The following is a 13,398-nucleotide window of genomic DNA, read 5'->3' on the forward strand; positions in this document are numbered from 1 at the left end:
TTTCTTTCTTCTCTGAAGTCTTGGTAAGAGTTGTGTCACACCAACTTTCAGGCTACCTACTTCATATTAATCTTCTGGAACCTTTTCAATCAGCCTGTCATTCCAATGAAACTGCACTTACTAAAGTGGTTAATGACATTCTACTTACTATGGACTCAAACTCTACCTCTGTGCTTCTGTTACTGGATCTTGGCGCTGCATGTGATACCATAGATCACGGCATACTGTGAGACTGACTTGAAAGTCAGTTTGGCATCTCTGGCCTGGCTCTCGCTTGGCTAAAGTCTTACCTATTGGAAAGAACACAATGTGTTTCTTATAATAATACTACTTCAGTATTTATTGATGTAAAGTATGGAATTCCCCAAGGCTCTGTTCTGGCCCTTTGCTCTTCTCTTTATATATTTGACCTCTTGACCAAATTATTCACAGTTATGGAGTACATTTCCATTATGATGTGGCCGATACTCAGGTGTATTTGCCCATCAAAGCTGATAAAAACGCTCAAATCACAAAATCAGAGAACTGCTTGTATGCAGTGAAGAAATGGATGTCAGAAAACATCCTGCTCCTGAATTTGGATAAAACTGCAATGTTGGTCATTGGCCACGCTCAACAGAAACACCACTTTGATCAGGTTACAGTAACTCTTGACAACTGTATTATTTCTCAAAGTTCTTCTGTCAACAACCTTGGTGTTACATTTGACTCTACCCTCTCTTTCGATCAGCAGATCAAAGAACTTACCAAGATCGCTCTTTACCAGCTGCGCAACATAGCTAAAATTAGATCCTTCCTGTCCTTGCCTTCGTTTTGTCTACACTGGATTATTGCAATGCATTTTTTAGGGGTCTACCGCGTGGGAGCACTAAAAGTCTTCAAATGGTTCAGAATGCTTCAGCTAGAGTCTAAACACGTACAAGAAATGTTGATCATATTAAACCAATCCTAGCCTTACTGCATTGGCTCCAAATTCATGTCTGATCTGATTATACAACTATATTCCACCTCTGGCATTATGCCTTCAGAATTCAGGGCTCCTGACAGTTCCAAGCTGAAAAGAAGTCAGCTGGCTGCAGGACTTTTTCCCATTGTGCCCCCTTTCTCTGGAATAACCTCCCAGCTGACATCAGACAATTTGGCTCTATTGAGGCCTTTAAAACTAAACTCAAAATTTACTTCTTTGACTTAACCTTATTTATTCCTTGACTTAGACTGCTAGCCTCTCAAGTGGGTTGGTCTCAGTCTCAATGAGTCTCTTACCTATAGTATTAGAATACACATTGTCCTGCCAACGAGAAACAATCTGTTTATTCTGTTTAACACTGCATTTGTCTAATTTTAGTTTTTTGTTTTCTGTTCCCACAAGCTGCTATACAGGTTATTTGGCCATTTCGTAGAAAGTAACTAAAAAGTAGTGGAAGAGGTAACATATTACTCCATACAGACAGTAATATTGTAGGGTGATATAATTCTAGAAAATGGAAGTAACTAGTACTATGTAATATGTTGCAGTTTGAAAGTAACTTGCCAAACACTGCCAGACTGTTATTAGATAACTGTACTGTGAACAGTGCAGTAACACTATGGTATGGAAGCTGTCAAGATACTGCAATTTTATTTTCTGCTACTAGCACCTTAATAGACTTCTTTAGTAAAGACACTAACTACACTTCCTGCAAAGTAAAATGAAAGCCATCTTTATTTCCTACCTGTTAGTTCCTTTTAAGACTTTCTCAGAGGCTAAGTTGCGACACCTTACAACAGGGCTGAAACATACATTAGAGAGATAACATATCTGTTACTTCAGACACACCTTCTTTGGCAGGTCCAGTACAATTCTATACTTCTGACAAGCATTCCCAATCAAATGTAGTTCTAAATTACATGGCATGAAAAGTGGCAAGAGGATATAGCATCAGCTGATGTATGTTAGTGGTCTGAGCATTGTGGATGCATGTGGCTATATGTTAGCAGTTATAAACTCCACAAAATTGTGGAGAACATCAGCCTACGAGATCCACCAGATGTGGACTATTGTAGTTTGACTTAGGGCACAATTTTATCATAATGAACAACAGATGACCCTGCAAGCAAGTGAAACTATGTTAAACACAACAGTCTTTAATTGCACAAACGAAAACCAATCCATCGTTATATGAAATGCTGTAGAATAACTTTTTCTAAGCAGTAAGACATTTCATATTAATTTCACATTCTTCTGGGTGAAATCCTTTACGTCACGTACAGGACATAAGTTACCTATGTGACATAAGCTACTTACGTACATTACATATGTGACATAAAAGAACATAATGTGATGTAAGTGAATTTACATATGAGGATAAAATAAATCAAATTGACATTTTTTGTATATAGAAAAAGATTTCATTCTGTCTCATGAAGACAAGTGCAGTTACTAAGCCTGGATTTCCCGACCCATGATTGCCTTCTTTGTGTTCCTCTCTGGTCGCAGCAGGATTATGTAACATTTGGGTCCAAACAGTGCCACCAAGAGACCAAAACTGGAGGCCAGTATGGCAAATACCTCCACTGCATCTGCATATTTGCCTGGTGAGCTGATATAAGCAGGGACAAAGGCCACCCACACAGCACAGAAGATTAGCATGCTAAAGGTGATAAGTTTGGCCTCATTGAAACTATCTGGAAGATTCCTTGCTATGAATGCAATCAGAAAACTGAGGGAAGCCAATGAGCCAATATAGCCCAGTAACACAGCAAAACCAACTGTGGACCCAACTGCACACTCATAAACAATCTTATCATTGTAGTATTGAGTGTTTTTATGAGGAGTTGGGGAGGCAGATACAATCCAGGCAGTGCAGACTGCTGCCTGAACAGAAGTGAGAACAATAACTGTTCCTCTCTGCTGCAAAACACCAAACCACTTTAGGCTGGCTCCCCCTCCTGGCTTGGAGGCCTTAAACACAGCAAGAACCACCATGGTTTTTACTAAAATACATGAGACACAAAGCACAAAGCTGATCCCAAATGCTGCATGTCTCAGCTGGCATGTCCACAGTCTGGGGCGACCAATAAACAGCAGTGAACACAGGAAACATAACTTTAGAGACAGCAGTAACTGGAAACTGAGTTCTGAATTGTTGGCACGTACTATGGGTGTGGTATGATGATAAATAAAGATGCCCAGGACAACAGCAGACATACATGTGCCCAACAAGGAGGCAGCTGTCAAGCCGATACCCAGAGGCTCATGGAAGGAGAGAAACTCTATTTTCTTAGGAACACAGTGGTCACGCTGGGGGCTGGACCAGAAGTCCTCAGGACAGCTAGTGCACTCCATGGCATCTATGAGAAAAGGAACAGACCTGATATACTCTATATGTTTATATTATGTCTCAAAACTGCAGTGTTTAAAGTTAAAAACCAACCAGTTTTATTGCTGATCTCCCCCTCAGAACAAGGGATGCAGTCAAAACAGCACACTGGTTCTCCTTTCTTTCTGGCCATGCGGGTACCTGGAGGACAGTTTTCGCTGCACACTGAGCGGGGTGGCTATAGGGAGAAAAGTAGATATCTATCATTATACACAACTTTACACTGCTATAATGAGTTATCCATGGTGTATCTGAAAAATCCAATATAACCTTTTTTGAGTCAAAGTTCCAGAAGATTTTGTCTTCATCAATTGTGAATTCTTCACCTTTGGAAGCCGACCTCTTGACCTCACCCACATTCTGAACTTCAGTTCTTCCATCAGGGAGCCACAGCCAGTTCATGACATCGTAAATTGCTAAGGCATCACCATTCTCATCAAATGACACTTGATCACCAAATATTGTAGTGAAGTTGACTTTTTCCAAGTAATACACTAGCTACATAGAGACATGAAAAACCAAAGAGGACAGATTAAACCTCAACAACCAAAAACAATATTTGGGGTGCCTGACCCTCCTAACCTGTTCTAGCAGTCGGCATCTAGTATTTGCTTCTTCCAACCCATATACTGTAACTGTCCGTGGTTGACTAGGTTGTTGAGGGTTACAAAATAATTCTGTGTGATCATGGTAAACATGGGAAACCCAGTATTCAATTACCAAACTCCATACTACACTTACATATCAAAACAAGAACCTATCTCTGAGCTGATAATACCAACTACTGCCATCACCCAGTAGTTTTTTCCTCTCACTATTTTGCACATTACAATTACTAGTACCACTTTGCAAGAAACACTAAACTGTATGATTTAGTCATATAACAGGTGGAGTGTAAACTGATATCACACCTGCCATGGCTCCAGTCTTTGCAAATTGCCACAGCTGTGCCCGCTGAAAGGCCCTCTCCCTGGCTCACACTGCAGCATGTCATCAAGGGCATAGGCCAGAGCATACACAGCCTTGTACACATTATACTCTGGCCTGAGATTGGAAACGTCCAACAACTCAGTCTCCACATCCTCTAGATTTTCCTGTCCAGTACATAATGGTCCCCCAGCCTCCATCCAACCTGCTGGAGGTGGTGTGAATCTACATTGAAATGTGAATTCCCAAAACTGGTTTACCTGAAATATATTCAAAACAATCTTATAAATGATGACTATATATTATTCTTGCAATTGCCAGTTCAGATCGCACAGTTCAGTTCTCACTATGCTCTTTCCATTGCTGTTGTTGTGTTGTATGTCAGGACGAATTTGTAAGAGGAATTCCCTGAAGCCTGGTATTTCTCCTCGACGGATGGCAATGCCCAGTGTGCCAGCAAGATACGGCATGAAGTCAGGGGTCTGGAGGACAGTAGCAGCTGTCCAGGCTTCACTGGCCATCCACTGCAGGCCTGTCACATTCTGCCTCACCACCTGTGTATCAAATAACATATGTAACTCCACAATGCCATGTCACTAAAGTATTGTCTAGTCTCTGAATTGTAAACAGTACACACAAGTGATGTCTTACTTGTTCATACACAGATGCAATCCTGTGTTTTACACAGTATTTTATGAGCAAAATGATGCATATCATAATAACCACAGTTGTGTGTAATTTGTCTGAGTAACTGATCGTACTCTAAAACCCTGCTAACACGGCTTGAACAAAAAGAGGTGTAACCTATTCAAAGATATATTTGTCACAGACCAATATGTGTTTGCAACTTAAATATTTCAGTTTGATGAATATAAACATTAAGAAATGTAACTTGGGTTGTCGTTCAATCCCAACCTCTTCCATGAGGTTAATCGTGTGACTCTCATGTGCAAACACAATGACCACACGAGCTGTGGATTCCTTCATCACATCCACAATCCTCCTATTTTCATCTGGGTGATTGCCCCAGGGCAAAATCTCAATGTAGGCAAGACAACCTCCACCAGAGTGTGCCAGGTCAGATTGGAAGGATCGAGCAGCGTGGAGTCCGTAGTCATCATCACTGACCAGCAGACCTGCCCAACTCCACCCAAAACGCTTCAGTATCTGAATCATAGCCTGCACCTAAGTGAATACAGAGATTAGTGCACAGGTTGAATAGTCTTTTTTGTGGAGAACATGCTGAACAGTTTTTATATTGGATCTGGTTTTTCTTGTGAATGTTCGACTGCACATGCTTTTACGCATTTTCATTTTGCTGATGGATGGTCACCTGGAAAGCATCACTTGGGATCGTCCTAAAGAAGGATGGAAACTTCTGCCGGTCACTCAGACAGGAACATGTGGCAAAATGGCTCACCTGTGAAAGACACAGACTGTACATCCTGAAAACATTCAAAGCCTTTTCTGGCTCTTTTAATCTTTAAACGTTGATTTCTTAATGTTTATAACTGACATCAAACTTGAAATCATATCAAAATGATCCACTGAATTAACAGAAGGCAAATTGGCAAACTTACCATAGGTACTCTGTACAAACCTAAGACAGAGGAGATGGCAATAGAACGTGTAGAAGAAGAATCACCCACAATCCCTATGACTGGAGGGGTTCCTACACAGGTCTCATTTAATATAAACTGCTCCTCTTGACCGCTGACTGAGGATAATCCTGCACGAAATCCAATTCCTAATTTGACACAGTTATCATAAAGACTGTATCCCAGAGTCACATTAGGTAGCAGGTTGAAGTTTCTGTTGATCTCATCAACAGCAAAGGCCATGGTCTCGGCCCTCCTAAATCCTAGAATATCAAAACTAACACAAATACCACTATTAACTATTGAAAAATACAACATACAGTAACTATGACAACATGAACACATTGCACAAGTACAAATTTTACAAACAATTATGGCAGTTATTTACAATAATTAAATAGATACAACTGTAGGAAAAAGTAACATGTTTAAAATAGCATAGCATCTTTCAGAGTAATATTTGATTTGCAGAAATACAAATGACTCATGGAATTGATTTTCCCCAGCTTCGATTTTTTGCTGCTACGCTGATAGACTCACCCCTGGCAGGTAGGCTGTTGTGGCTCTGAGGTAAAAGACAGGTCAGGAAATACAGAGAAGAAGTGGATCTGAAATATCCCACCTAGAACCACATCTCCAGCCTTGTGCATCTCATTTAGATGAAACTGTCCCTGTAAACGGCAGATGGAGGAATAAAGAGGGGAGGACACAACAGAAGAGAAGTAGGAATACAAACACATGACATACATGAGCGAGAGCAATTTAATATCTATATATCTCCACATGACTTTCCTCCTGTTCATCTCTTTTCTGAGCCCAGTCAGCTTTATTACTGTCAACCCGTTTTATTGACTTGTAACAATGTTTAATCTTAAGCACCACACAATTGGCTATTAGCAAAATTAGGGGCAGGGCCCAAAATTATTGTAATTTTAGATCGATTTTGAGCATACTAAGACAAGTGGTGGAACAATATGTCTTCCCATCTACATTACTTTGCACTGTCTTTTTGATGGAGGGCTATATTGTACATGGTTGGCACACAGTAATTTGGATGATGGTGGATATGATCTACTACTATGTTCTGTAGAAAAGTATGTGCAAGACAGGTTAACCTATCAGACCTTGGTCTATCTAATTTGTAATGTTGGGAATTTGAGAAAGACCATGCAATTACATATTAAATACAATATCATATCAGATCCGAAATATACAGTCCCCAGAAAAAATGTTTTTTTCACAAGGGAAAAAATGTTTATCTCACAAGTGAATTTTTATTTTTTTCAGAAGTTTCACATGAAGAAAGTGCATATTTCTGGTAAGAAATGATAGAAAACGAGTTGTGTCTGAGATGGAGGTTTGAAAACATTCTTTATTAATTCTGCAATTTACATTGTCCTTTGGCGGCACGAGGACAGTGAAAGTCCAATGCATCCATCAGCAAAACGCACAAGTGTCAGCGCAGTATTTATTTGTTTACAGCGATCAGACTGACTGCTTCACATGCCCAAATTATGCACGACAATCAGTGGTATCCCTCAGCCTTGGATATCATTTGAAAATGGAAGTTTGATAGGTGAACATTATTTATTCATTGAAGTCTAGTTACTGTGAACTTGGCCTGCATCATGATTAGGACTCATAATGAGAATATGGAGTGTAGCGATTATGTGAGAGCTGTCACTGACTTTATTTACAGGCTTTCATAAATCATACAATCCTGAGGACTGGGGACAGTGTGGAGAACGTCAGCCTACGAAGGATGTGTGAAGTGGTGACCACGTTTGGGATGCTCTGGATCGGCATATACGACAGCGTGTTCCAGTTCCTGCCAATATCCAGCAACTTCGCACAGCCATTGAAGAGGAGTGGACCAACATTCCACAGGCCACAATCAACAACCTGATCAACTCTATGCGAAGGAGATGTGTTGCACTGCATGAGGCAAATGGTGTTCACACCAGATACTGACTGTTTTTTTTGACCCCCCCAGACCCCCCCAATAAAGCAAAACTGCACATTTCAGAGTGGCCTTTTATTGTGGCCAGCCTAAGGCACACCTGTGCAATAATCATGCTGTCTAATCAGCATCTTGATATGCCACACCTGTGAGGTGGGATGGATTATCTCGGCAAAGGAGAAGTGCTCACTAACACAGATTTAGACAGATTTGTGAACAATATTTGTGGGAAATGGTCTTTTTTGTATATAGAAAATGTTTTAGATCTTTGAGTTCAGCTCATGAAAAATGGGAGCAAAAACAAAAGTGTTGCGTTTATATTTTTGTTCAGTGTAGTTATGTCACGTAATTCGTTACAATCCGCATTACCGACAAAACTGAAGCATTTATTGTTGTTTTTTTTAAGAATCCCTCCACACCACCCATGACAGCAACCTTCTGCCACTGGAAAAAAAGCAAACTCTGTGTGATGTAATGAGCCATATTTCGTAGGCCTAATGATGAAGCCTAATACTCTGAGCGCACTTTAATTTACATCCTTGAATCACATATGCCCATGCATTCCTTGTTCTGTGAACTATAATAAAAAGGCATTGAAAAATATTTTTTTGTCTTTTATTGACTTGCCGCATTGTTTAATCTTAAAGGAATAATTCACTCTAGAACGAAATTCAGTCATTACCGGTATTTACATCCTGCTGCGACTTTCAAAGTTTCAAATCACTAGTGCAGGCAGATCCCTCTTGTGTTTGTGTGTTGCTCGGTCGCTCACAGCAGGATGTAAATGCCGGTGTGTATCTATCGCGAGTCTCGTTGATCTTGTCTGGTGCAGCTTCCGTAGTGCATTCGGCTGTGAGGGAGACTCACGTGCACGCGGGAGCGTGCCTCCAGGCAAATATAGTATAGTGACTGTTTAGGCTAGAAAAATGTACTAAATGACGTTGTTTCGAGTAAACTGTGGATGTCGCCACTTCAGGACACTCGGATTGCAGCGGACGAGTTTTTGTGTAGTTTTATGGACCTTTTCGTGAGCTGATCCCAAATGCTGCATGTCTCAGCTGGCATGTCCACAGTCTGAGGGATGTATGAAGCAGTGACCAGATGTGGACTGATGTAGTTTGACAATTTTATCATGATGAATAACATATGACCCTCCAAGAAAGTGAAACCATGTTAAACACAACAGTCTTTAATTACACCAATGAAAACCAATCCATCGTTATATAAGATGCTGTAGAATAACTAAAAGACATTTCATATTCATTTCACATTCTTGTGGGTGAAATCCTTTGCGTAACGTACACGACATAAGTTACCTGTGTGACATAAGCTACCTACATACATTATGTATGTGACATAAGAGAACATATGTGATGTAAGTGAACTTACATAATAAAGATAAAATAAGTCAAATTGACGTTTTTTTGTATTGTATATAGAAAAAGGATTCATTCTGTCTCATGAAGACAAGTGCAGTTACTTGGCCTGGATTTCTCGACCCATGATTGCCTTCTTCGTGTTCCTTTCTGGTCGCAGCAGGATTATGTAACATTTGGGTCCAAACAGTGCCACCAAGAGACCAAAACTGGAGGCCAGGATGGCAAATACCTCCACTGCATCTGCATATTTGCCTGGTGAGCTGATATAAGCAGGGACAAAGGCCACCCACACAGCACAGAAGATCAGCATGCTAAAGGTGATGAGTTTGGCCTCATTGAAACTATCTGGAAGATTCCTTGCTATGAATGCAATCAGAACACTGAGGGAAGCCAATGAGCCAATATAGCCTAGTAACACAGCAAAACCAACTGTGGACCCAACTGCACACTCATAAACAATCTTATCATTGTAGTATTGCATGTTTTTATGAGGAGTTGGTGAGGCAGATACAATCCAGGCAGTGCAGACTGCTGCCTGAACAGAAGTGAGAACAATAACTGTCCCCCTCTGCTGCAAAACACCAAACCACTTTAGGCTGGCTCCACCTCCTGGCTTAGAGGCCTTGAACACAGCCAGAACCACCATGGTTTTTACCAAAATACATGAGACACAAAGCACAAAGCTGATCCCAAATGCTGCATGTCTCAGCTGGCATGTCCACAGTCTGGGACGACCAATAAACAGCAGTGAACACAGGAAACATAACTTAAGAGACAGCAGTAACTGGAAACTGAGTTCTGAATTGTTGGCACGTACTATGGGTGTGCTGTGATGATAAATAAAGATGCCCAGGACAACAGCAGACATACATGTGCCCAGCAAGGAGGCAGCTGTCAAGCCGATACCCAGAGGCTCATGGAAGGAGAGAAACTCTATTTTCTTAGGAACACAGTGGTCACGCTGGGGGCTGGACCAGAAGTCCTCAGGACAGCTAGTGCACTCCATGGCATCTATGAGAAAAGGAACAGACCTGATATACTCTATATGTTTATATTATGTCTCAAAACTGCAGTGTTTAAAGTTAAAAACCAACCAGTTTTATTGCTGATCTCCCCCTCAGAACAAGGGATGCAGTCAAAACAGCACACTGGTTCCCCTTTCTTTCTGGCCATGCGGCTACCTGGAGGACAGCTTTCACTGCACACTGAGCGGGGTGGCTATCGGGAGAAAAATTAGTATTTGTTATTCTCCATTACTTTACAGTGCTATAATGAGTTATCCATGGTGTATCTGAAAAATCCAATATAACCTTTTTTGATTCAAAGTTCCAGAAGATTTTGTCTTCATCAATTGTGAGTTCTTCACCTTTGGAAGCCGACCTCTTGACCTCACCCACATTCTGAACTTCAGTTCTTCCATCAGGGAGCCACAGCCAGTTCATGACATCATAGATTGCTAAGGCATCACCATTCTCATCAAATGACACTTGATCACCAAATGTTGTAGTGAAGTTGACTTTTTCCAAGTAATACACTAGCTACATAGAGAGATGAAAAACCAAAGAGGACAGATTCAACCTCAAAGACCAAAAACAATTTTTGGGGTGCCTGACCCTCCTGTATTTATTTTATGTTTTCCTAACCTATTCTAGCAGTCGGCATCTAGTATTTGCTTCTTCCAACCCATATACTGTAACTGTCCGTGGTTGACTAGGTTGTTGAGGGTTACAAAATAATTCTGTGTGATCATGGTAAACATGGGATACCCAGTATTCAATTACCAAACTCCATACTACACTTATGAACATATCAAAACAAGAACCGATCTCTGAATTGATAATACCAACTACTGACATCACCCAGTAGTAGGTAATTTCCTCTCACTATTTGTTTGGCACATTAAAATAGTAGTACCACTTTGCAAGAAACACTAAACTGTATGATTTAGTCATATAACAGGTGGAGTGTAAACTGATATCACACCTGCCATGGCTCCAGTCTTTGCAAATTGCCACAGCTGTGCCCGCTGAAAGGCCCTCTCCCTGGCTCACACTGCAGCATGTCATCAAGGGCATAGGCCAGAGCATACACAGCCTTGTACACATTATACTCTGGCCTGAGATTGGAAACGTCCAACAATTCAGTCTCCACATCCTCTAGATTTTCCTGTCCAGTACATAATGGTCCCCCAGCCTCCATCCAACCTGCTGGAGGTGGTGTGAATCTACATTGAAATGTGAATTCCCAAAACTGGTTTACCTGAAATACATTCAAAACAGTCTTATAAATGATGACTATATATTATTCTTGCAATTGCCAGATCAGATCGCACAGTTCAGTTCTCACTATGCTCTTTCCATTGCTGTTGTTGTGTTGTATGTCAGGACGAATTTGTAGGAGGAATTCCCTGAAGCCTGGTATTTCTCCTCGACGGATGGCAATGCCCAGTGTGCCAGCAAGATACGGCATGATGTCAGGGGTCTGGAGGACAGTAGCAGCTGTCCAGGCTTCACTGGCCATCCACTGCAGACCTGTCACATTCTGCCTCACCACCTGTGTATCAAATAACATATGTAACTCCACAATGCCATGTCACTAAAGTATTGTCTAGTCTCTGAATTGTAAACAGTACACACAAGTGAACTTAAATCTTTCAGTTTGATGAATATAAACATTAAGACATGTAAATTGGGTTGTAGTTCAAGCCCAACCTCTTCCATGAGGTTAATCATGTGACTCTCATGTGCAAACACAATGACCACACGAGCTGTGGATTCCTTCATCACATCCACAATCCTCCTATTTTCATCTGGGTGATCGCCCCAGGGCAAAATCTCAATGTAGGCTAGACAACCTCCACCAGAGTGTGCCAGGTCAGATTGGAAGGATCGAGCAGCGTGGAGTCCGTAGTCATCATCACTGACCAGCAGACCTGCCCAACTCCACCCAAAACGCTTCAGTATCTGAATCATAGCCTGCACCTAAGTGAATACAGAGATTAGTGCACAGGCTGGAGAACATGCTGAACAGTTTTTATATTGGATCTGGTTTTTCTTGTGAATGTTCAACTGCACATGCTTTTATGCATTTTCATTGTGCTGATGGATGGTCACCTGGAAAGCATCACTTGGGATCGTCCTAAAGAAGGATGGAAACTTCTGCCGGTCACTCAGACAGGAACATGTGGCAAAATAACTCACCTGTGAAAGACACAGACTGTACATCCTGAAAACATTAAAAGCCTTTTCTGGCTCTTTTAATTTTTAAATGTTGATTTCTTAATGTTTAAAACTGACATCAAACTTGAAATCATATCAAAATGATCCACTGAATTAACAGAAGGCAAATTGGCAAACTTACCATAGGTACTCTGTACAAACCTAAGACAGAGGAGATGGCAATAGAACGTGTAGAAGAAGAATCACCCACAATCCCTATGACTGGAGGGGTTCCTGCACAGGTCTCATCTAATATAAACTGCTCCTCTTGACCACTGACTGCGGATAATCCTGCACGAAATCCAATTCCTAATTTGGCACAGTTATCATAAAGACTGTATCCCAGAGTCACATTAGGTAGCAGGTTGGTGTTTTTGTTGATCTCATCAATAGCAAAGGCCATGGTCTCGGCCCTCCTAAATCCTAGAATATCAAAACTAACACAAATACCACTATTAACTATTGAAAAATAGAACATACAGTAACTATGACAACATGAACACATTGCACAAGTACAAATTTTACAAACAATTATGGCAGTTATTTACAATAATTAAATAGATACAACTGTAGGAAAAAGTAACATGTTTAAAATAGCATAGCATCTTTCAGAGTAATATTTGATTTGCAGAAATACAAATGACTCATGGAATTGATTTTCCCCAGCTTCGATTTTTTTGCTGCTATGCTGACAGACTCACCCCTGGCAGGTAGGCTGTTGTGGCTCTGAGGTAAAAGAACGGTCAGGAAATACAGAGAAGAAGTGGACCTGAAATATCCCACCTAGAACCACATCTCCAGCCTTGTGCATCTCATTTAGATGAAACTGTCCCTGTAAACGGCAGATGGAGGAATAAAGAGGGGAGGACACAACAGAAGAGAAGTAGGAATACAACAACATGACATACATGAGCGAGAGCAATTTAATATCTATATATCCCCACATGACTTTCCTCC

The 13,398-nt window shown here is 40.9% G+C and overlaps 2 protein-coding genes across 2 annotated transcripts; both read right to left on the bottom strand.

Annotated features, from left to right (window-relative positions):
* Positions 1-2,419: 2,419 nt before the first annotated feature.
* LOC141012879 (extracellular calcium-sensing receptor-like) lies at positions 2,420-6,564 on the bottom strand. Its single transcript, XM_073486432.1, has 9 exons — positions 6,425-6,564; positions 5,867-6,161; positions 5,620-5,706; positions 5,202-5,471; positions 4,634-4,840; positions 4,271-4,546; positions 3,630-3,857; positions 3,414-3,537; positions 2,420-3,330 (listed from the first exon to the last, which is right to left on the bottom strand). Exons 1-9 carry the CDS (start codon positions 6,532-6,534, stop codon positions 2,420-2,422), a joined length of 2,508 nt encoding a protein of 835 aa, XP_073342533.1. The 5' UTR covers positions 6,535-6,564.
* A 2,756-nt stretch (positions 6,565-9,320) lies between these two features.
* On the bottom strand, positions 9,321-13,282 carry LOC141018040 (extracellular calcium-sensing receptor-like). The gene is made up of 9 exons (XM_073492901.1): positions 13,143-13,282; positions 12,584-12,878; positions 12,337-12,423; positions 11,935-12,204; positions 11,570-11,776; positions 11,207-11,482; positions 10,534-10,761; positions 10,318-10,441; positions 9,321-10,234 (listed from the first exon to the last, which is right to left on the bottom strand). Exons 1-9 carry the CDS (start codon positions 13,250-13,252, stop codon positions 9,321-9,323), a joined length of 2,511 nt encoding a protein of 836 aa, XP_073349002.1. The 5' UTR covers positions 13,253-13,282.
* Positions 13,283-13,398: the final 116 nt, after the last annotated feature.

Source organism: Pagrus major, chromosome 2 (genome assembly GCF_040436345.1).
Source record: "Pagrus major chromosome 2, Pma_NU_1.0".
NCBI classification, from domain to species: Eukaryota; Metazoa; Chordata; class Actinopteri; order Spariformes; family Sparidae; genus Pagrus; species Pagrus major.

Coding starts and splice junctions, on each gene's coding strand:
- LOC141012879 (XM_073486432.1), bottom strand. CDS start 6,534: ATGCACAAGGCTGGAGATGTGGTTCTAGGTGGGATATTTCAGATCCAC. Junction 6,162..6,424: donor CAACAGCCTACCTGCCAGGG/GTGAGTCTATCA, acceptor TATTTGTGTTAG/TTTTGATATTCTAGGATTTA. Junction 5,707..5,866: donor GTTTGTACAGAGTACCTATG/GTAAGTTTGCCA, acceptor TGTCTTTCACAG/GTGAGCCATTTTGCCACATG.
- LOC141018040 (XM_073492901.1), bottom strand. CDS start 13,252: ATGCACAAGGCTGGAGATGTGGTTCTAGGTGGGATATTTCAGGTCCAC. Junction 11,777..11,934: donor TGATTAACCTCATGGAAGAG/GTTGGGCTTGAA, acceptor TTTGATACACAG/GTGGTGAGGCAGAATGTGAC. Junction 10,442..10,533: donor GGAACTTTGAATCAAAAAAG/GTTATATTGGAT, acceptor TTCTCCCGATAG/CCACCCCGCTCAGTGTGCAG.